A 23550-nucleotide genomic window follows, 5' to 3' on the forward strand; every position below is an offset into this window, starting at 1 on the left:
TTTTTTTGTTGTTTTCTTTTCCCACAGATGTGCATTTAAATGATGATGTTTAGTTTCCACCTGGCTAGTTTCATTTCTCAGATCTATTTTCATGAAGGTCTCAGTATATGCAGTGGTGGAAAAACTCATTTGGACAATCTACTTCAGACATCCTCATTCAGTACTGTCTTACCTGTGTGGGAAGTGCGCTTGATTAACTTTATTTAGGTGGAAAGGACATCAACATAAATCCAGTATCTTTTTTATCAGTTGCTTCTGCAACTAGCACTGGTGGTCAGCACACAGCCCTGCTGGCCAGGAACGAAGAGCACCGAGCACCAAAGGGAAAGCAAGAACTTTGCAAATGAGAGAGGAAGAGTTGTTAGCTTATATTTGCCTTCAGCTTTCCAGAAGCTAAGTGTTCATTTGATACAAGTTAAATAATACTTCTTTTTCATGCCCTTCGGTCAAATAGTTGTTCTGTACCTGAGTGGACTGACAGTATTCCACATTGAAAATAAGGTTTATTTGTGTTTTTTTTTCTTGTTTTGTTTTTTTAAAGGTAGGAGTAAAAAGATACTCCTAGAACTGCTGGAATGTGTAGGAACAAAATGAATGGTGGCAGACTGACATGTAGGCATATTGGTAGAGGCATTTGTTGTTTTAAAGTTTTGTGAAATTGCATGTGTATATATATATATATATTGTTTATGTGTCTATTTATTTATTTATTTATTTTTGCTGTGGTTTTCAGAGGCATGCAGTAAATGATTATCTACCGTACTGATCCCCTGTGCTGGCAGAGCTGTAGCATAGTGCACTGACTGGGAAGCCTTAAGTTCTAGGCTGGCTTTGGATGCTTGACTCCAGATCCTCAGGAGGAGGGGTGAGTTAATGGAGGGGAATTTACTTGTGTGTTTGAATAGTGCAATATAACATGATCTCTCCTTCCTGGCCTAGTTCTTTACAAGCTGCATAAGGGAGAAGTGCCTTTCTGTTGATTTTTAGGAAGCTGCTGATAGGAAATGAAAAATTCAAGTAGACTTAGTTTTTATGCCTTCGAAGCCAGCACAAATACCTAGTAAATTACAAGGGTGATGAATTAACTCCAGGCATTTATTTTATGCTGCAACTTTTACTTTGCCATGTTGAAGGTTGGCAGAAAGAATATTCTCTTGGGTGAAGTCTGTGGCAGAACAGTTTTTTATTAAGAGCCAGTAGAAGAGCCATGGAAAAGCTGCTGGCATTCTTTGTAATGTAAGTTATTTTTGCAGGTTTCTTTTGACATCTGGCTCTATTTGGAAAGTAGAAACGGCCTTCAAATATTTAAGTTTTATTTATTTATATTTAAGTATTTAAGACAAAATACTGTATGTTATTATTATTATTGTGGTAGTCCCTTGAGCAGGTAAATCTTGTTTCCAGGAATCATTTCTTTGAGATTTTACTAAGCAGTGTATGGGCTTTTGGGAGGGTTATGTGTTTATTTTAAATGGCCATGTTAGTGGGGAAGTAATGTATCAACCAGTGTTCTGTTACTAGTTTTTTCAAATACATGTCTGTCTTACTGGTAAAAATTACAAGTAGCAGATTGAGATATAGGGTCACTGCCACTTCTTAATTCTTGGTAGGAGCAGAAATAAATTCGTATCTAAGGGAAGCTGCACCAAGATCTTAATTTTTCCCCATTAACACAGATAATTTGTACTTGCCTACTTTCTTAGTGTTTTTTTTTTTTTGTTTTTTTGTTTTTTTGTTTTTCCAAAATATCAAGGGAAAGTAATGATGACAGAAGTAGGCTGGTTTATTTCTTTAAAGAGACAACTTTCCACCAAGCCAGTAAATCCCAAGGCATGCTAAAATTATACTTCTTTAGTGTAGTGAAAGGTTTAGAGTTGAAAACTTATTTCTTCTGAGACTAGAATTACATGATCAAGAATGTTTGCATAGCATGTTGCAGAACACAGACATTTTTCCCTGAAAAAATGCAGGAGATACCACTTGAGATAGGTTTTTCCAGGGCACTTAATGTAGTATTGTGTTGCTTTATTACTCTTTCAGAATGTTACAGAAAGGCAAAGAGAGCAAAATCATTATCTGGGAAAGAATTCATTCCTCTTATGCCCCCTACACAGAGTAAGTACAAAGAGGATGTGTGACCATGCTGGGAATACAGAACAACCTGAAGAGAGATGCAAGTTTATAGTTGCTAGGCCACCTTTTCTGTTAACCAGTATAGATGTATTCTTGGCTGTAACCAACCTGAGCAAAATAAAGCAGCTGCAGGCTGTTACTTTGTCTTAGAGTAGAAAATGAAGGCTCTGTATGTAGTGTTAATTCTTGGGTTTTGGTTTTTGATCCTACCACCACCTCTTATTAGGCTCTTCTTGGAGTGAGAAGCTGAATACTTTTAAGTTAGCAATTCTAGTTAAGTTGCTGTAACCATTCCCAGAATGTTCCTTTAACAACTGGGGATGCAGAGAGCTGAGCCATCAAAATTATTAGAGTAGATGTTGGAGGATGGTTGAGTAGCTACAGCAAATAAAAGCTGTATCAGAGCTACTTCATTTCTTTTACCGATAGGCTGACTGTAGAATATTCAGTTTAGAGAGAGCAAAGCACATATATAAGGTATTGTTTTTAATTCGTAATAAAATACTTTGAGAAACTTCTTTGTGAGGGAGCTTTAGCTGGCTTCTAAGCAGCAGTGAAATAGTTGAAATACAACCCTGTGTAGTTTGATTGGTGAATGTAAAACCATGTTGAAGCAAAATAACACGTCAGTAGTAGCAGTAGCTGTGAAGACTAGTAAAAAAATGGAAAAGCCTGGTAGCAGCTAGTCAATAAAGAAACAGTAGGCATGATCCTCACATCAGGAAACACATTACGCTATTCATTTCCTGTCAGATATGAAAAGCAGAAATAAAAGAAAAATACCAGATGATCAGATGAGAGGACTCAATTTCTGTGTACTTGAAAGGTAGGTATCTAGAAATACCTGGTTTGCTGAAGAACAGGACAACAAAGTCCATTAGCAAAGGATTGTTGGTGACTGCTTTTTCTTATGAGAACTGAAGGCTTAATGCAATTATACCCATTTACTATGGTGTTTTCCAAGGACTTTTTACAGTTCATGTCCTCTGGCAGTTAGTTTCAAAGATAATATTACTTCACCAAGTATATAAGAGAGGTTTAAAACCAGTATATCTTGATTGTACCTCTAGCCAAAACATCCAAGATAAGATTACAAAAATAATTCATCCTTGTATTTCATGCATTCAGTGCAATAAATTAATGCAATGGATTCCATTTGGCTGCTGGGGAGAAATTCCATATCTACATTTGCTACAGTATTTTATATAATGCACATTTGATGTGTTTGGCACTTGGTAGAAGACATGGACAGCCTACTTGAGACTGGCTGCAGTGTCTATAGAAGAGAGATCATCAAAGATACTAATATACCTGTTTTATTCCTCTGAGGGTTAAATTTGTGTTTCAGAGCTCAAAGATGTAAGATAAGGTTAAACACTGTACTTAAAAGGTTAGCATGCAAGACCAAAGCATCAAATGCATAAGTTCTGGTATCCTAGTCCTTAAAAAGCCTGGTGTGGTACCTGCATTCACTGTATGCTCAACCATAGCTGTTTTCATTCTGTTTTAAGCTTCTTCCAGATTATTTTAAATTCTTTGGGGTTTGAAAAATTTCAGTACAGTTGGGAAAAGAATCAGAAAGGACTCAGACTTGGGAATATAACAGCCGAACTCACCAGATGGTCAGAAAGAGGGATTTTAGTATGAACACTGAATTTGTTTTAACAAGCACATTATTCCCTTTTTTGGCTTTTGGTTAATTTCCACAGGAGCGATGAAAATGTTATCTGGAGCTTCTGGGCTTTTGGAATCCTCTTCTGAGAAGGTGGGTACACATTTGCATGCCTGGAATAGTATCTCTTTGCTTTGGTATGAGAGCATATTCTTTTCATTATTAAAATGGTTAATCAACGTTAGGATTTTCTGTATTCCTAAATGTTGAACATGGTGTTCATGGGTCTGTCTGTAATGTAAGTTCTTTTGCCAGTGTCCAAGGAGACCGTGTACGTGTAGATAGTTTTTTTTTCTCTTGTTTAAACAGTACTATTTTAAAAACAAACATTAAACATTTATGAAATAACAGTGGACCTTGAGTGCTTTTTGTTTAAAAACTTTTCTCTGAAGAGAATGAACAATGTGCAGGCTACTTCAGGATTTAATAGTTGCAAGAGAAGGAGCTTGTTTCTGAAGTTTCTTGATTCACTAGGCCTTTCTGGCTCTATAGTATCTCTTGGAACAGCTGCTCAAAGGAGGAAAAAAGGCTTTTTAAAATTACCTCAATACTTAATCTGGAATCTTAATGTTATTTTTGCAACTCAGCAACCATGTTGAATTGCTCATGCAAACATTTTTCCTCATATGTTCACAGAAGTCTTGTTAACCCTTTCCACAGTTACTCTATCTGAGAGAGATACTGCTGTGCTTCACCAACAAAAATGTCCTAGCAGGAGCTATCAAGTATGTAAAAGAATAAACACAACAGACAGCCTGATTTTTTGCAAGTTTATCATAGTTGTTGATTATCCTACAAAAAAATATGTGGTTAATTTCTTTACCATGCACAGATACACTCATTCTATTTTATCACTCTGATGAGAAAACATAAACTAATTTGCTGCTGTTGTTTAGAGAAAGACAGCACTTCAGAAATAGTTGTATTCCATACACAAGCTCCATGTCACACTAACATGATTCCTAGCAGCAGTTACTAAGACTTGCCCATCTGTATAATACGAAGTATTGAATGGTCTAGTCTCTGCTTGCTGTTGCATTAATTTGCTGCTGCAGAGGCTGTTTTGTAAACTAATTTTCATAGTACTGATATCCTGTAGTAGAGGAGTAAGGTGAGGGTAGATTCAAATGCCCTGTCTAGAAGAGATTGCAAGTACTTTTATCCCTTCCTTTAGTTACCAAAGCAGGAGAGCAGAAGAGATCCAGCTACTCTAGAAAATGAGTTTATGTTTTTGCTGACAGTATACAGATGGCCAGAAAACAGCACTTCTGCAAATGGAAACATCACCAATCCCACCCTCTTCCTATCTCTGGCAAACAGAGATGAAGGTCCTTAGTGGAAAATTGAGACATATCTACCACCCCCCCCGCTAACAGGCTTTGGCCTTGAGATGCTCAGTTTCTCCAGGGTCTGGCCCCTGCACACAACCCTTGCGTCAGAGAAGTGTCACAAGTCTTCAGCTGCAACGTTGAACTTGGGAGGAAAGAAACAGCTCCCCAAGTCCCTTGGGGCTGGGAGCCTCAGCTGTGTGAGCCAGTTCTGTTTGAAGTTGTGGCTAATCTTTATCAACTGTTATCTAACTAGAAGCAAATAAACGCCCTCACTGTGCCTTTCTCGTTAAGCTGTTGGTCCTCAGAAGGTATTTCTCCCCTCAGTCAGCAGATTGACCTGCCTTTAATAGCAGAAGCAGCGATTGATGTGTTAGCGAAGAATTCTTTCCGGCCCCTTGAGGCACTTCAGCTCAGGAGGCGGCCTAGAGGAGGATGCTGGGAGTTGTGGTCCCCGCGGTGCCCTCGGCTATGAGGAAGCGCACTCTCGCTGAGGCGTTTTGTCCCTCGTGCCGCCCCGTCTCTCCGCCCGGCGCCGCTCGCCCCAACGCATTCCAGCGTGGGTTCCGAGGCGGGAGGAGGGGTCCTTCAGTTGGGGCTGCCCACGTCGGAGCCTGAATAGAATCATGGCCTCCTCGCCTCCTCTCGCGCTTCCGCCCCACAAAAGCAGCCAGGCGCTTCCTCTCACACCCTCGTCTCCTTCGCGCAGTGCGGTCTGATGCTGCGGGTGCGTGGAGAACGCCGCGGAAGGAGGTCGCGCCGGTCAGGCACATTTAGGGGCAGCCCGGAGGCTTTCCACCGCTCCCCCCCCACCCTGACATGCCAACCCGGCAGTCAGCGGCGTAGCGGCGTGGGAGCGGCGTACGTGGGGCGGTGGCGCGTGCCGGGGGTTGCTCACCTCGCTGCGGGGCGCGGCCGTTTGTTCCTCAGAGGGACAGGGGACGGGGCCGGGCGGCTAACGGGTCTGCCGCGGCTAACGGGGAGCTGAGTCCAGCCGTCGTGCCGCTGTCTCGCAGGTTTCCCCCCATCCGCTCCCCGCCGCAGGATGGAGTTCGAGCTGCTGGAGAGCGACGTGCTGGAGTCGCTGGAGGACCTGGGGTAGGTGCGGGGTCCCGGAGGCGGGGGTACCGGCGGCACGTCGGGGCTTCGGCCGAGCTGCCGGCCTCGCCGGCAGGCCGAGCGGAGAGGCGCGGCGCCCGGCGGCGGGGCTGCAGCTGTGCGGGCTGCGCGGGCGTTCTGGCGCCCTTCCCGCGCGTTGAGTTGTGGCGGTGCCGTCGGCCCAGAAACCTCGGTGTGACTGAGGCCGGAGGAGAGGAGAGGGGACGTCGGGGGGCAGGAAAACTCCTCATTTTTTTTGTCTTTTGGAGAAATAATGACAACCGAAAAACCGCTCGTGACTTAGCGCTTTTTCTTTGCTGCTTTTTTTAATTAACGTAGCTCAGGAAGCTTCTCTAGTTTAAACCTTTTATCCTAGCAGGGTCAGTAAAGGTTATATAATTACGAAGAAGGGTGAGTAGAGCATGTCCTGCCATAAGCTTGCACTGCTGGGAGCTCAGGGCAGCGGCAGTCGTGACTTTGCTGCTGGTTCTGTGCAAACAGCTGTATTTATTCACGTTGGCCGTGTTCCCATAAATCACTTTGTTGGAGTGTTACCTGAGCCACAAAGATTATATTTCCAGGCTAAGTTGGTGATGATAGCTCCCCAGCTTGACAAATAGGCTTCTGTTTTGGCAGGTATTGCAGTGACTGAAATGTGAAAAGGTCCCTGCCGTGATGCGCATGACATGGTCAGCTTCCTTTTTTGCCATATGTTTGAAAGGGTATTCCTGGCTTCAAGGAGCAAGCAGACCTGGCAACGTAGTGCTACTAAGAGAATGTGGCTGTGGAGCATAGGCAGGCAGCTGTGGGAGCATGAACAGAAGTAAGAGGCTGCTCACAGTACAGGTCTGCAAATTGGACTGCTAGCCAAAGAGCTGTGTACCTGAAATTATAGTTAGTGTTGATATTACAGTTAAGATGTATCTATCAACAGAAAATACTAGGAAAAAGGACCTTTAACCTGAGAGACGTTTTATATGCAGATCCTGCCAAAGAAAAAGGCTTGTCATCTCTTCATTTCTACTTAAATCTGTAACTTGATGTTTCCACTGAGTCATGCACCTTCCCATGTATGTGTGGGACAGGACTTAAACTTGCTTTGGTTAGTGTGTTAGAATTGTCTGCCCTGCTGTGGTGAGGTAATCTGATGCATTATATCCCTGCTACAACTTCCCATCAGCTGCTAGTAGTTTAACTCTCTGTCACTTGTTAAAATGCTTTGTGAGGGAAAGTTATTTCTGAGTGTAACTCCTTCATTTTGTTTGGATGCAAACAAACTGATGTGATGAAGCCAAACCCTTTATGTGTGACATTAAGCATAACAACGAGGAGTGAAAGTAACACTTAAATTTGCACTTTGCGAGATGTTTTTCCACTGAGATTTGCCAGGAGTTGATGGAACTCGCTAGGTTGCTGTGATGTTCTGGGTGACAGAATGATTTTGGTTGATTATTCTTGCTCTTGGCAGTTTCTGTTTTGGGTATGGCATATAGAAAAATCCTATACATTTTCAACATGCTCTGGTAAGCTCTGGCTTTGTGCTTCTGCTTGATTCATAGGGCTGTCTTCTCCCTACTTTTCTCTATCCTCCAATAGGATGTCACTACACAGGTGACCTCAAATCTACATCTTCTGAAACTGATTTTCTAGAATTGTGCTATTTTACACTTAAGCTTGATTCTGCTTTATTTTGTTATGCAGAGAACTATGGTCTCCTGTGTGTTTTTCTTGTACCCTTTTAAGAATGTAACACTCCCAAATAGGATATTCAGAATCGCTTTGGTAAGATTTGTATCAAAGTCTAACTTACTTTAACTCTTGATAGGAAGTGATTGGTGCAGAAAAGATGCACCAATCTAGTAGTAATTGTTCAACATACTATAAAGCAGCATTTAGAAACGGTATTTTGCAGTTGCTAAAGGTAAGTATAATGTCTCCAAGAGCTGGAGAGAAAGAAATTGCAGCTCTATATGGTAGCCTTCTCCAGGATGAAGCACTCGATTGTAATGTCTTGTGACGTGATCTCAGTGCCATTAATCTAATGTGCATGGACAGATTGGGCTTACTCAGACATTTACAGCTCAGCACAGGAATTTATCTTACAGTTTTAGATGTTCAGCATTTCATATCTGATGAGGGTGTAGCTCTCAATACATATAGAGCATAAAATAAATGTGCAACAGGACATTGGTCATTGTCAACTTTAATGAACTGTGCTTTTGTTTTGCTTGTCAGCTACAAAGGTCCATTGTTAGATGACGGAGCACTGGCTCAGGCAGTCTCTCGTGGAGCCAGTTCCCCTGAGTTCACCAAACTCTGTGCTTGGTTGGTATCTGAGTTACGGCTGTTCTGTAAACTAGAGGAAAATGTGCAAGCAACTAACAGTAAGTAGCTGTAACTCTAGCACAAATGTGCACTTCATATGTGTTCTTGCCTGTTGTATTTGGGTTGATAACTGCTAAATCTGATGTAGCAGTGAGTACTGTCTGTATGCTGTCAGATTTTTGGTTGTTTTCCACCTCGGATTTCAGACTTGCCTAATGAGCGGCCTGTAGAGGCTGAAGTAATAGCAGGGATCAAACAGTATTCTGGTAATAGATTTGTTTAATGGTACAAATGTAGATATTTCTTAAATTATGGGGATGGATTTAAGGAAAAATGAGTTGCTTTTTATTAGATCATGGGAAGGCTTATTTCAAGCCTTCTGTTTGTAATTTGGATGTAAGAAATATTTACTGTTCAAGGAAACATTCTCATGACTACAGCAGCTGTATTTTCGTGTTATTATTGGTTACCATAACTCTGTCCATGCCATGCATTTTTTTTTTTCCCCCTTATGAAATACTCTGCAGAAAAGAGTTTGCAAATGTTTCTTATTTTGGTGGAGGAAACAAACTCCCATTTTCCAGAAACATTATTTTCAGTCAACTAGTTGTGATATTCTGTGGATCAAATTGTTAAATTGTTGTGACAACATATACTTCTGATTATGTAGCATATCAACCCCAAATGGAAATTTGACTTTCAATCTACTTGGTTCCCAAAGATAGCTGTTCTTTTACCTTCATGTGCTGTTTTCCTTATTGTTCTTGATATTTGCATCCTTTTTTCTGTGAGTGTAATTGACTCCCTATCACTAATAGCATCGCTTTTCTCCACCTGTAGTGGTGTAAGTTTCTTCCTGTACATCATGTGTAAAAATACAGTTTGGCAGTGTCCTAAACACCTACTTCAAATTGTCAACATTATATTTGTCATATATAATCAAGTCCTTCCTTCATTTTGTGTGACTCAAGTTTAGCCCAAGACAGTCTGTAATCTGCATGGTCTCTCTTCAAAAGAAGACTGTTACTTTATCCCTTTTATTTTTTTCCCATACTTTGGCGTAATAAATTCAGACTTGTTTCACTAGTAGCACTTAGGTTGATACATGTATCAGAAACAAAACTTTGGCTTAATTATTTTAAAGGATGTTAGTACAAAATAAGATCAGTTGACAAATGTTAGCTGACTTAGGAAATGCAAACATGAGCACTCATAAACCGTATTTTTCATGACCATATGAGGCTTATTTAACATGTTTGTAGTGGGAGCTATTAGTCTACCTAAAATACCGTGTCAAATTTATGTTGTTTTTAGTGTTCCTTTTCACTGTAGAATTTGCCAGCAGCTGTCTGTTGTAGCTGGGTTAAGTTTTCAGTGAAAGATAATTTTACAACAATGAGGGACATCAAGCCTCCAAAGAGGTTTTGCTCTGTCTTTAAAAAACCCTGAGAATGCATTGGCTTCCATTGCAAATAGGATTTTCATGTTAGAAAGCAACTGAAGCAAAGCATTATTATTTTTAAGAGTTAACTCGCTTTAATCATAGCTGTAAACAAATGCTTATTTTTCTTCTAAGGTCCAAATGAAGCTGAAGAATTTCAACTCGAAGTGAGTGGGTTGCTGGCTGAAATGAACTGTCCATACACATCGTTAACAACAGGAGATGTGACAAAACGCCTTCTTAACCAAAAGAACTGTCTCTTGCTGCTTAGTAAGTTGAAATTGCAAGTAAATTTGGTTTCTGTGCAAAGACTCATATTCTTACACTTGGTGAAATGCTGTGACAAGGTGCTTTGTTTCCCATAGTGTATAAAAGCAGCTACCTAGAATTAATAATTATTTTTTCCCTGTGACATCTGGTGTCAGAATATTACACTTCAGGGTCTTGTAAATTTACCAATCACTCTGTAGCCAGTGCATGATGATATTTTGAGTGTTAACTCTTCTCGCATTCACTAGTGAAAAGCTTCTCTTGCTTCTCAAAAAGTGCTCTGAAGTAGGAATCGTGTGAGACTTCTGCTAGGATTTAGTTACTGAGCTTTGTTCAGGAAGGACATAAAAACATCCACTAATATCAGATGCATCATCGTTTTAGTGCCCCCGTCAGGATGACTTGCAAGGTGCAGTAGGACTTGCATTTTCCTACACTCCAACAGTAATTCAAACTGCTGTGGAAAATATCCCAGCTCAAGTTCTTTTGATTATCTCCCTTAATAAACACTCTCAATGTTATTTTCTGATGCTCCAAAAGAAATGAATGGTATCAAGAGTGATGTCCTCCTGTCAGTTTTCCATCCTGTGCATCTGAAAATCTAACTTGCTTTTATTCCTGTTCAGTGTGAAAGAAATAGCACTGAAATTTGGAAAAAGTGTGTGATGTTGATGCACATTAAAAAAAAAAAAAATCGCAAGTGTCAGAGTTAAGAATTTTAGTATTAATTTTAATCTGGTCTTAAATTGAGCATTTGTTTTGTTTCTTCACTTGCTGCTGATTCTTTAACTATTCAAAGCAGGAATATCACTCTAATTCCAGCTGAGATGTGGGAAATGAATTACAGTGTAGATTCCTGTATTGCAGCAGCGGGAGAAGAATTGATAGTAAGGCTTAAATCTGAACTTGATTTGATAATGTGTTCAAAAATATCAGGTGAAATGAGGTAATCATAGCATTTAAAATACTTTGTAGTTCAAATGTGTCTGCCCTTTGGCTTGTTCTCTGTGAGCTAAGCCTTCAGTAAATTTGGCTTACGTGTGACTGGGCTTATCCCAGAGGTCTTCAGTGATGTACATGTTGGTAGTAGAAAGTTAAGTTCAGAAGTTGCACTCTAGTGTTCCATCTGGCAGGAATACTTTGTTTACTGTTAAATGTGGACTTGAAATTGATGCCACAATCTTTCTGTGTATAACGTAATCCTAGTACCTAAAACTTCTGCACAGCTTTCATTACCTGCATCAAACTAACTTACTAGGTGTCCTGTTTTATGTGAGCCATAAACTCATTTTCTTTTCTTTTTTCAGAAAAAGATTTATGTTCTGTGTGTGAGTGTCAGGGTATTTTATACTAAAAAAACCCAAACAAACAAAAACACAGCATAGCTTATGTCAGTTGAAAGGCAGAACAGTATTCTTAACAAAAGCACCCGCTAAACATAAGCAGGACTGCCTTGATGAGCAGCATTGCTGGAATTCAGTGCAGTACTGGCATATGCAAAAAGAAATTCCAGTTTTGGAGGTAGTTAAAAAACCTTTAAAAAGCTGTTTTTTTAAAAAGTTTTATATATCCACAAGTTGTTTTTTTTATCACTGTAGCGTCTAATCTTTCAATCCTTATTTTAAGAACTAATTATTTAAATTGATGTTAAAGACACCCAGTGTGATTCAAGACAAAAGTATTGTTCAATGTGTTTGGTTTTTTTAATTCAAACCCTAAAACTGTGGAAACTGCAGCTAAAGGCTATAGTCTAGCTTTTTATTACTGTAACCTACATCACAGTGCTGCAATTACAGATGCAGACTATGTTCAGAAATTCTGTGATTTTTCATGGAATGGTTTAGGTTGGAAGGGACCTATAAGATCATGTAGTTCCAACCCCCTACTACAGGCGGGGACACCTACCTCTAGACCAGGCTGCTCACAGCCCCATCCAGCCTGGCCTTGAGAACATCTCTGGGCAACCTGTTCCAGTGTTTCACCACTCTCACAGTAAAGAATTTCTTCCTAGCGTTTAGTCTAAATCTACCCTCTTCCAGTTTAAAACTATTTCATCTCATCCTGTCACTATTTTCATTTTTCTTTTTTTTTCTTTTTTTTTTTTGACAAAGGAGTTCAGATGTGATGATAGACTCTCACAGTTCTAATGTTGGGGAGCCATGCATGCATTCTAGCTTCAACTTTATCAGTTGCTGTTTTCTTTTCTGGAATGGTAAACCTGAGTTCTCAACAGTACTTTAAAAAGTGAGGTTGTTTCTCCACTCTGCATCTTTCCTGGGAAAAGCAGAAGGGTTTCATCCAACATTTCACTTTTATTTACTCACGTCCTTGTATCATTTCCCAGAACCTCAAGCAGTGTTTGCATGTTTAGCTTAAAATGCATGTCCGAGTCTCTCATCCTGCTTATTTTCTTGTTCTTAGTCTCCTGTCCTTGCTGGGCAAAGCCTGAAGGAAAAGAGTTGTGCACTGAAATCTGTTTTTTTTTCCAGGCTTTAATTGCTTGCACTGAACTTTTGCGCTGTTTGTGTGTGTCTAGCGTTGGGCTTAGTGGCTGTTAGAAGCATGAGCATTGTGTAGATACCTGAATCATAGCTTTAACTAAGCCATGCCATTTGCACGTTAGTTGATTGTGAGCACTTGAGTTATCGGTGGTTCTAAAATATTTTCCTCGGCTATATGTGATGCTGAAATCTAATTTTTCTTGCCCCAGCATACCTCATCTCAGAACTGGAAGCTGCCAGAATGCTGTGTGTGAACGCCCCTCCTAAAAAAGCACAGGAAGGAGGTGGCAGTGAAGTCTTTCAGGAGCTAAAAGGCATATGTATTGCTTTAGGCATGTCCAAGCCTCCAGCCAACATAACGATGTTCCAGTTCTTCAGTGGAATTGAAAAAAAAGTAAGGACCGAAGGAACAAAACTAGAGTGCTTACTGTGTTGCTGTTTCAATGGAAAATAGTTCTGCTACCAAGAAGAGATTTGTCTCTCTTGAAATTCCAGGGTTTGAATTGTGGTGGTTTACTGGGTATGCCAAGAGTCAGAATTTGGAAAATGAGTTTAAAGGTTTCCATGCCAAGGCACGGGGTCACAGACTACCACTATCGTTGCCTTAAAGGGTGAGGTGTTTCTTACTCTGCTCCAGGTTTTAATGTCATGACCTGTTGCAGGAGACATAGAAAATGCTGAGCTTAGGCCTTGGGAAGAATATTAAGGAGAAATCTATTACAAGATACAGACATAAGAACAAACTTCTACAGGAATGTCCTGTTAAAAATGTTTAGATTAAAAGGTGGTGTTGTAACTAAAGTCAAGTTTACTCCTTTTCCCTGAGGCTTTATCAGTTCTTGTGGTTCCATTTTTGTTTCTTTACATGCGTTCTCCAGGATGCTCTTTGTTTTCTTAATTTTTTCCTTTTGTTCAAGCAATTCTTATAAAGCTGAAAAATGAAGTGGAATAGACTATCCAGTGTGCACACACATAGCTTTTCTTCTGCAGGGAAAAACAGAACAGCAGCAAAGAAACTTCGTGAACTTTAAAGAACAGATGTGTTTATGTAGCTCCACAGAATCCTCTCTGAGAAGTTAACTCTTTAGTTGCATTATACTTAACCAAATTTAAGCAGCTGGAACCAGTGCCCCATTTCTTGCCCCCACCCTCCTCAAGAAAAAAAAATCATCTTTGGTTTGACTTGTTAAAGAAGGAAATAGTGATTTTTCCATCAGTCCAAGATGTGGAGTGGAAGCAGTTTGTTTTTGTTTCTGGTTTTGGTGTTGTCATGGGCATTTGTCAGTTAGATATCTAAGAAATCTTTGCTTCCATTTTCAATGAAAGGTAAAAAAAAATACTCATAAAAATGTACAGCACTAGCAAGCTTTGGTGAGAGAGGCTGTAAAAATACAAATTATACAATCGGAATCTTTTAAATCTAATGCTTTGTTTTATTCTGTCACTGAATTTCCTTGTACATTGTCTTGCTTTAAAGCCAAACTTGCATATACCTTGCAAAATCATTAAGGCTACATTAATGTTATCTTTATGATTTGTATCCATAGATTCTTTTATTCAAAATGAACAGTCTTTACAATTCAATGAAGTAAAAAATTTAATCTGCAGATCAGGCTCTGAGCAACCTGATCTAACCCTGTTCATTGCAGGAGAGTTGGGTTAGGTGACCTTTAAGGATCCCTTCCAACTCAAAAGATTCTGTGATTCTGTGATGTTTTAGAAATACTGTACAGCTTACAGCCCAAATGTGTCAGATGTTTGTAGCGTTTGGGGACAAAGTAAAGCTATCTAATTAATGAAAAGCATCATTTTCTATTTTCATTTCTAATTTTCATTTTCTAATGAAAATACGTTGAGAAGTTGAGAAGAATGTGAAAACTTAGTCAAGTAAAACTTTCACTTTAAGAAGATAGCTACAGCAAGAAATCACCCTCAAGTTTACTTGTTTTTAAAAAGGGAGCGTTGCAATGACAATGCTTTGTACTGGAGTATGAAAATCAAGCTATGTTTTAATTTGTGTTTGGTTTGGGATACCATTTTTGTGTAATTGCCTTGTTGTTAATGATCCACCCACAGCTCAGCTGTTCTGTTTAAAATCTTTGTTTAACAAATGGGACTCAACACCTGTTGGAAGACAGGGTCACCATACATGTTAAATTAACTGCTAGAATGAACAGCTGGAAAGGTTGAAAAATGTGGTTTGGAGTAGTGGAAAAGGGAAGCTTCATAATTCCAACAAACTTTGATCAAAGTCTTTATCCTTGCTGCTCCATTTCTTCCCCATAAAGTCCTTAGTTACCTCTCTCAAAACTTCTAACAATATTACCCAAATTTTTAAAATCCAAATGAAATATTGAATCATATTGAATACTTTTGATTGAAAAGAGAGGTCACTTCTGTTTCCTGTCCTCCAAACCTTTTGGATACAAGCTTTTCTGTTTTTTCTTAAATTAAGAGGATGACGTATAGAGTATCTGTATTCAAGGGGAGCTGTAGCTCATGGAAACTTATTATTTGAAGTGTGTATTTCTGTAATTCTCTCTCTTAATTTTTAGATAATTGTAGCTAGGACTACCAGAGATACTAAAATAACATTGCTTTACAAGATAGGTATACTTTGTGTCAAAGAAAACAACTTGATATTGGAAGCTGCTTTGTTTTGTCTACGGCCATTTAATAGTCTTCTGTAAGCTGGATCTTGAAAAGCTGTTTTTTAGGCAATGCTTACATTTTTGTATGTCTTCTAACAGCTGAAAGAAACCCTAGCAAAGGTTCCACCTAATCATGTTGGAAAACCTCTCTTGAAGAAGCAGCTGGGACCAGCTCACTGGGTAAGCAGTTGCAGGTGTTAGAGCCTGTTTCCCTTGTTCACTTATATAAAGATGAAAAGACAATTTTTTTTTTGCAGTATTTTAAAATGTATGCTGATACAGTAAATCCTCAGTAACTGCTGAAAGATCTTTCTTGAGCTCGTGAATCTATATGAACAGATGCATACAAATGTTTTTCAAAATAAGGGAGAAACCTACTATTTATGGTGGGGTTCTCTGCTGAGCTGTGTGCTTGTGCCTTCCTCTCCTGCTGCTTTCCAGTGCTAGATGAGGTAGCTTTGAAATACTGTAACCCCCCTTTCTGTAGCTTCTTTTTAGCTAACCTATGGGTCCTCCTATCATTTCTTCCTCTCTTTCTGTGCTGCTGGAGTAGTCTTCTTCCTTCATAGTCTCTTCCCCATGAAGCACAGGTGGGAAGCTGAGAAAGGCTGTCCATCCAGGTGGCAGAACCATGATCATTTCCAATCAGGACTTGGTTTTGGGTTCTGCTGCTCTAGAAGGATGTTGCCTTGGTGAGGTGCTGCTGCTGAGCAGCACAAAGCTATGACAAGACTCAGTCTCTTTTGAGCCTCTTTTTCAAAGACTTGAAGACTTTCTATTTCCAACAGTCTATATTCCTAAATACTTATATTGCCTGGACTGAAAATGGGCGCCCACCACTACCCTTCAACCAGGCTTCAATCTGTACACAAATCATCTCCTTACTGGAACATATTTCAACTCTTGCTCTGACTAGAGCATTGTGTGCTACCATGTGTATTTCTAGTGATGGCTGCTACCTGTAGGGCACTTAGTTGTCATGTCTGTATGCATATTGTGTTTTAATCAAAGTCCTCTTGCAGTACTTTACTTTTAGTGCTCTATCTTTGGCCTTAAGCTTACTTCTTTTTAAGCAGGCAAGGGCACTTTGGTCCCTAGGATTTAGGTTGTCCTTGCATCTCCTTCAGTTTGTTACATCTAGTCTTTTCTCACTCTCTGTTTCTCTGTCCTGTGAGTATTGAGAAATGCATCAACAGTGTGCGGCTTTATGTCCTTTATGAGCCACAAACAACCGTGTCTGTTAGAAATAGTACAAGACTGAATATGGAGGTAGCAGCCTATGAAGCCTGTGGGAAAACAGTGTCAGCAGACATAGCTTACGTGGACCCATTTGACAAGATAGTTGATTGCAGGCTTAAGCCCTGGTTTATGCCTGCATGTGTCTGGTTATCTTTTATCCATGTAATTTATTGTCTGAAGTAGAAATGTTTTATCTCTAATCTATAGGTTATATTTGCAAATTTTTGTTTCAGGAAAAAATTGAAGCAATTAATCAAGCCATAGTCAACGAATATGAAGTCCGAAGAAAACTGTTAGTCAAACGTTTGGATGTTACCGTGCAGTCCTTTGGCTGGTCGGATAGAGCTAAGGTACAAATAACTTGCTGTGAAGTCCTGGTTTATGGTGATTCTTTAAGTAATCCTGGAAAACCGCTTCAGTATTTTACCCTTTGAGCAAGAGACAACCAGAGGAGTTATCTGGTTTTGGTTTAAGTTTCATAAAGAATTTACTGACAGTGTAAGATGATCACCAGATTTTACTTAAAACTGATATGTTGGATTTAAAAGCAGTATGTGAGATGAGAAGATGGACCATGTATAACATACAAGAAAGCCAGAAAGTACAGAAAGTTACTGTACATACTGGCTGCTAGAAAAATAGTAACAAAAGATTATGGATACAACCATTTGCATTGAGAGGACCTTTAAGTGCTGTGTCTGTGCGATGGTCTAACAGCATCTTTCTCTTTATGACCCTTTAGCTTTGTGCTGTTTACAGTGATCAGATTTCCTCTAAGTGTGTCTGCAAGCACAGCTCAACAAATGCCCATGTGAAAAACTCCTAAGGCACTACTTGCACTTTTACCTCAGTCAGGGTAATATTTTATATGCTGTCCTCATCTTTGAACTGTGCAAGTGGCTGTGATATGAGCTGTGTTCTAAGTAATACGATTGTTCTGCTTTTAAAAGTAATTACGTGCGTTCCCCGTTTTCTGTGTTTTATAGTTTAAAAAAAAAAAACAGATATATAAAGTATGTCAGGATCTTAAAAATGGTATGTAGCTTTTGTTTCCTAGGGCTAAACCAAATCTGCTAACACACTGCTAGCAATTTTGAGACTGAGGTTTGTTATTAGTTGTAATTTGTGACCTGGAAATGTCAAATGTTTTACTTTGGTATGTGATTTAGGAATAGAGGCAATGATTTTAAGCTGCGTCAGGGAAGATTCAGGCTGGATATTAGGAAATACTACTTCTCTGAAAGGGTGGTCAGGCACTGGAATGGGCTGCCCAGGGAGGTGGTGGAGTCCCCTTCCCTGGAGGTGTTCAAGGAACGTTTGGATGTTGTGTTGAGGGATGTGGTTTAGCGAGAACCATTGGTGATAGGTGGATGGTTGGACTGGATGATCTTATAGGTCTTTTCCAACCTTAGTGATTCTGTGATTTATACAAAAGTAATTGCATTTTAATTGTAAAATGTGAGCTGTCAGGTAATAATGTTTTCCTTCATTTTGAATAAATGATTCAGTTCTAATGTAAAATACAAGCTCTTGGTTCTAAAAATTTACCCTGGAGTCACTTGGAAATGCATACCTCCCCTCTTACCAGCTCCAGTTTTCTACTTTTAGATAAAAAATAGAATTTTACTATTTTAAAACTTGTTCTTAAATTCTTGCCCTGTTGAGAAATGGTAGGAAAACCTCCCTTGCCTGTTCCTACTGCTGACAATAGAGGTCCAGCTGTCTCTGCAGCCATTTTGGCTGAGTTTGGATTGCAATCTGTTTTATTTTAACTGCATCCTCCATTATGCTTTAACCACACAGAGACGTAACTAGCATACTTACAGAGATTTGTTACCTCTGTCAACTGGATAACTGCTATCGTGCCTTAAGTATTTGAAATATGAATACTATAATGCAGTAGAGGAAGAGAGATTGATTACAAAGCAAAGTTGAGTCTGAAGATCCAATTTCTAGCATGGGCTGTACAGTATGCAAGACAGAACTGAACTGAGAGGAGTAGTTGAGAGATTTAGTTATGCCAGTACCTCTTGATGGCTTGACTCTGTGATGATGCTAATTGGAAGAAAGACTCCAAAAGAGTGATTGCAGCCTTTTTCTAGTGATGCAGGCTGGGGACTTGGTGGAATGGATGTGGGGTAGAGATTTGTGCAGGCTTAGGAGGAAGGCTTGAAATGAGTTTCAAATTTGTTCCACTTCTGGTACCACATTAGTGATAATTTATATACATATGACCCTCCTATCCTGTGTTTGCCTGAAAGCTAAGTCTGCACGTACTTGGTTGCTGTTAAGATTGTCAGAAAATCAGTGTCTTGTCAGTTCATTTAGAATAGTGTTAATATGACAGATGTTAGCTTTATTGTGGTGATTCTCGGCTACAAAGTGATTGTTAATGCTTTTATATTCACTTTTTTTTTTTCAATTTGCAGCGACATCTTTTGCAGTTGATTCTTCTGGTGAGATTGCTTTCCTATGTCTTTAGCTGACTGAGTTTTGTTTTTCTTTTCTTCAACAGAGTCAGACAGAAAAGCTGGCTAAAGTCTACCAGCCAAAACGTGCCCTCTTATCCACTAAGTGCACTATTTCTGTTGCAAATCTCTTGGCAGCTCGGCAAGATCTGTCAAAAATTATGAGAACAAGCAGCGGATCCATCCGAGAGAAGACTGCGTGTGCCATTAATAAGGTACCCTTGGTGACAAGTAGCTAACATCACTTTTTCTGTCATGAATATTAAAGTTACTTGAATGCAGTAATAAATCCTACTTTCATTTTATGATTGTAAATGGAAGTTGGAAATAAGGGATAAGAAATCTGACATCTATGTACTCTAAATTGTACATCAGTGCTTTACGAGGAACTGTAGCTTTACTTGTTAAGGATCAGAGTGCCCCTCCTTAGAGGCTTTGGAAGAAAAAAAGTTGAAACACTTGATTATTTTCAGCAGGAGTTGCCTGCTCTGTCTTATCAGCATTACTAATGTTTTTGCATTGCTGCTGCCTAATTCTGTCATGATATCTGAAATAACACCTACATAGTAACTTTCTGTCCTATATAAATAGAATCTATTAAAATCTTTGAATATATCAGAGGTCACATTCTCCTCTGTACACAAATGAGAGATTCTAGTCAAGTGTGTACTTCTAGTAATGGTATAGTAGAAATATGATTTGGACTAAACAGCTTCCATGTTTCAAGAACTAGGTTTTTACAGGCTCACAAAAATACATTTACTGAACTTGAAGATCTTGAAGATCAGGAGCTGTGCACCAAAGTGTACTTTTAAAATTGTGAATTCATACATGCTTTTCTCCATTTTTGTAGTTCAGGTAGTGTTCTAGTTCATTTAGAATGCAAATAGTGGCATAATTTGACCTCCTACTGCAAATAATTCTTGCATCTTTTTAGTGTAGTTGGAGTGTGAAATTGAAAAGGAAGTAAGGGAAGTAAGTGGGAAGACAGATGTGACTATCATCAGATGTATATACACTTTACTAGGAATGCAGCACTGCCCTGCTGCTGATTTGTATTCTGTTGACTTAATTCCATTATCAATATTAGGTGTCTTTCAAGACAGCTACAAAAATTAACAAAATAACCTGCTTCTGTGAGATCTTGCAGCTTCTAAGGCAGTTGTCCCTTTTCCTTTGCAGGTGCTAATGGGTAGAGTGCCTGACAGAGGAGGAAGGCCCAATGAAATTGAACCGCCGCCTCCTGAGATGCCACCCTGGCAGAAAAGACCAGAGTCTGGTCCACAACAGAGTGGTGGCCGAGGAGGAAGAGGTGGCTATGAATCCTCATATGGAGGGCGAGGAGGTTATGACCATGGGGGTCATAGCCATGGTGGTCATGACCGAGGAGGAAGAGGAGGCTATGATTCATCATATGGAGGACGAGGCCATGATCGAGGAGGCCATGATCACGGAGGCCATGATCGAGGAGGGCGAGGAGGACGTGGTGGCTATGATCACGGTGGCAGAGGAGGCGGAAGAGGAAACAAACTCCAAGGAGGGTGGACAGATGGTGGAGGTGGTGGCAACCAGGATGCCAACTACAGGGATAGCAACTACAGAGATGTAGGTTTTCAAACGGGTGGCTACCATGGTGGTGGTGGCAGCGGCGGCTACCAAGGAGGAGGCTATGGTGGCTACCAGTCATCTTCGTACACAGGAAGTGGCTACCAAGGGGGTGGTGGCTACCAGCAAGACAGCAGATACCAAGATGGTGGGTCCCACAGTGACCGAGGGAGTGGGCGTGGAGGAGGGAGGGGTGGCCGCGGTGGTCGTGGTGGCCGTGGAGGTCAAGGAGGAGGCTGGGGAGGCAGAGGTGGGCAGATTTTGAATCCAGGTGGGCAATTTGAGCAACACTTCCAGCACGGAGGCTATCAGTATAATCAGTCTGGTTTTGGACAAGGAAGACACTTCACAAGCTGAGGTTGCTAAAAACCTTTGCTTCAGCAGAGCTCAAATAATAAAAACCTGGTTTCAGAGTCTTGGTTTAATCACTTTTGAATTGGTACAGGTTTGTATGTGTGAGGCAGAATCCCTTGGGGTGGGATGTTTTGTACTGAACTAAGTACAGCTTTCTGTACTTTCCTTTCCCCCCAGTCTGTCGGAATTGAATGCGAAATAACTACTCACTGCACTTCACTTAATCATAAATTAATGGTCATGCTTTTTTGATGTTGGGCTGACATCTGCTCAAAACACATTGATTCCAAAACTACCTGCTGTGTTTTGCTTGACACTTTGATTGGAGAAATATAAAGACTAGTCTAGTCAAAATTATATGTTGCAATATACAATGGAATTTCTGCATCTCCTAGCCATTGTTCAATTATATGACCTAAAATCAATGCTAAATATTGCTTCTGGATTGCTGTCCTGTTGTTTTAATCAAAGTTACATACACATGCAGGCCCACACAGCAACTTCACTCTAACAGGTTTATTATCTATTATATGAGCTCTGCTGTCGATGTCACGTTTGGTAGCCTTATCTTCTATTAAACAAATTTTTTCCCACCTGCTCAAGTCTGAAGACTTACCGCCGCCAAAATCTGCAAAGATTATTTAAAACTAAGCTAAATTGTGAACTGGTAGTGTACATAGGCCTGTAGTTAGGTGTAGCAATTCAAACTGACCTGCATCCATCCAAAACAAGTTGCTCCTCCTTCAAACTTAATTTTTACTTGAAATCAGCTAGAAAAAAAGAAAAAAAAGACAAATTATTTTATTTGCAAGTTAATACCACTGGCTCAGCAGATCTAGGGCAATTTGTTTTGGGGGTTCTCTTTTTAAAGAAATGCACTACGGCCTGGGAAGTTTAGTTCCTGCCTGGAGGAAGCCCTTTTATTATTGCTGCAGAAAACAAAGCCTGGCTGAGTTTGATGTTCTATGCGTTGTTTTTTTTGTGTTTTTTTTTTTCCTTTACTGAAAGCCACATAATGCTTCTTGCTGGGTTTTTTGTGTACATAAACATTGTCAAGCTGTGAAAGAAAATGGCTGAAGGTTTGCTATTGTATAAAAGGTGAGCAATAAAAGTATCTGTATGTTCCTCTTTGCTTTGGTTTCTTTTCCTTCTGGTGATAAGTAAAAAGCAGTTTCTGCAGTAGGTGGGAACTCTTTCTATTTCTGATTGCTTCATCAATTTTTTTGTTTTAATCTCTTAGGTGGTCTAATCATCTCAGATGTACTGTGCATTTTGCCTCCTTAAAAGCTGTCAGGACAGGAGTGAATGGGAGGAATAGACCTTCATTGTTTTCGGTTTGTCCTCTTCCTTCTCTGATTTGGTGTAGCAGCTCAGTCTCCCTTGCTGGAGGTTTCCATGTGAGTTAAGTTCTGCCATCATCAGGCTGTGGCTCCTTCAAGCCATGTGAATGTGGTATGCTTCTGGGAGCTCTACTGATGCTGTCTGGGCTTGTGGGAAGGTTAGGTTATTGTCTGGGTAGCTGTAGTGGAGACTGACCTGATGGCAATCCCTGGGCTGCTTGAAGTATCCAGAGGTCTGGATTCATATGGATACAGATGGAAGTTCATTGGATTACAGAAATAATATGAGCATTTGAGGAGTGTGTAACACTGGCCTTACTGAGATTCAAGCTGATCCTGTAAATAAGCTGATAAAATGTTTAGAATCGATCTCCCTATGTTTCATTACCTGACCAATCTGAAAAGGCCCTATTTATTCTGACCACTAGGTGCTGCTAGTGGTTCACAAGCAGGAAGTGAAGGTCTCTCAAGGCACTTGAGAATCTGTGTTGACGTCTATTGTTGGTTTTTTAATGCTTCAAACAAATCTAATGATGCTAATAAGGGAAAAGTTTCCATACTGAATCCATATCATTGGGATCACTGAAATAGATTGATCTCAGTGTAATTACAGTTCAATTATTAACTTCATCTAAAATGAGTGTTTCTTCACGAAGGTGTTGGTTTCTTGCAGCAGCATGCTACAGATAATGCATCTCTGTTGTTGAGAGAGTAATACCTTGTTGTGAACATTAGCTGGTGACTAGTTGCACTCATGTAAGAATAATCAGTTTTAATTATTTATTTTTAAGAAATAGGATTCTTGAACTGGACAGTCCTAGACTGATAGATGGACAGAGATAAAGAGCCTTTGTCTGGGAATGTAATGGCTCCAAGTTGACAGATTCTGCTTTTTCTCATACAGCTTTTCCTGTAAGGAGACCAGCGTTCTCTGCCAGCTCTGCAAACCTGTATTTAGGGAGAGGGAATCCAATAGGCTCTTTAGAGAGCCTCTGGTTAAGTTGCATCAGCACCTTCAGAGATCTTCCTGTGGCAGAGCTGCCAGTTTCTCTGCACGGCTATGACTTGCTGTTCTGGGTGTTCTCAGCTTTGCATGCTGAGATGGTGTGGTGAAATGCTGGGGAT

At 39.9% G+C, this 23550-nt stretch overlaps 1 protein-coding gene and 1 long non-coding RNA gene across 4 annotated transcripts; both read left to right on the forward strand.

Annotated features, from left to right (window-relative positions):
* The first annotated feature begins 858 nt into the window (after positions 1 to 858).
* On the forward strand, positions 859 to 5396 carry LOC149918932 (uncharacterized). The gene is made up of 4 exons (XR_016464144.1): positions 859 to 865; positions 2041 to 2115; positions 3843 to 3898; positions 4980 to 5396. It is a non-coding gene; the product is annotated as an uncharacterized LOC149918932 (long non-coding RNA).
* Positions 5397 to 5696: 300 nt separating this feature from the next.
* TSLIG3A (tRNA splicing ligase complex subunit 3A) lies at positions 5697 to 22210 on the forward strand. Of its 3 annotated transcripts, none has more exons than XM_031593442.2 (9): positions 5697 to 5860; positions 6150 to 6231; positions 8467 to 8615; positions 10133 to 10267; positions 12978 to 13162; positions 15519 to 15599; positions 16892 to 17008; positions 19174 to 19341; positions 20309 to 22210. In XM_031593442.2, the coding sequence occupies exons 2-9, from the start codon at positions 6179 to 6181 to the stop codon at positions 21086 to 21088; spliced, it is 1668 nt and encodes a 555-aa protein (XP_031449302.1). In that variant the 5' UTR covers positions 5697 to 5860; positions 6150 to 6178; the 3' UTR covers positions 21089 to 22210. The 3 variants fall into 3 exon arrangements, with proteins under 3 accessions (XP_031449302.1, XP_089991391.1, XP_089991390.1); XM_090135265.1 differs by lacking the exon at positions 5697 to 5860 and adding an exon at positions 5877 to 5895; XM_090135264.1 differs by lacking the exon at positions 5697 to 5860 and adding an exon at positions 5976 to 5994.
* Positions 22211 to 23550: the final 1340 nt, after the last annotated feature.

Source organism: Phasianus colchicus, chromosome 2 (genome assembly GCF_987193195.1).
Source record: "Phasianus colchicus chromosome 2, bPhaCol1.hap1.1, whole genome shotgun sequence".
Taxonomy (NCBI): Eukaryota; Metazoa; Chordata; class Aves; order Galliformes; family Phasianidae; genus Phasianus; species Phasianus colchicus.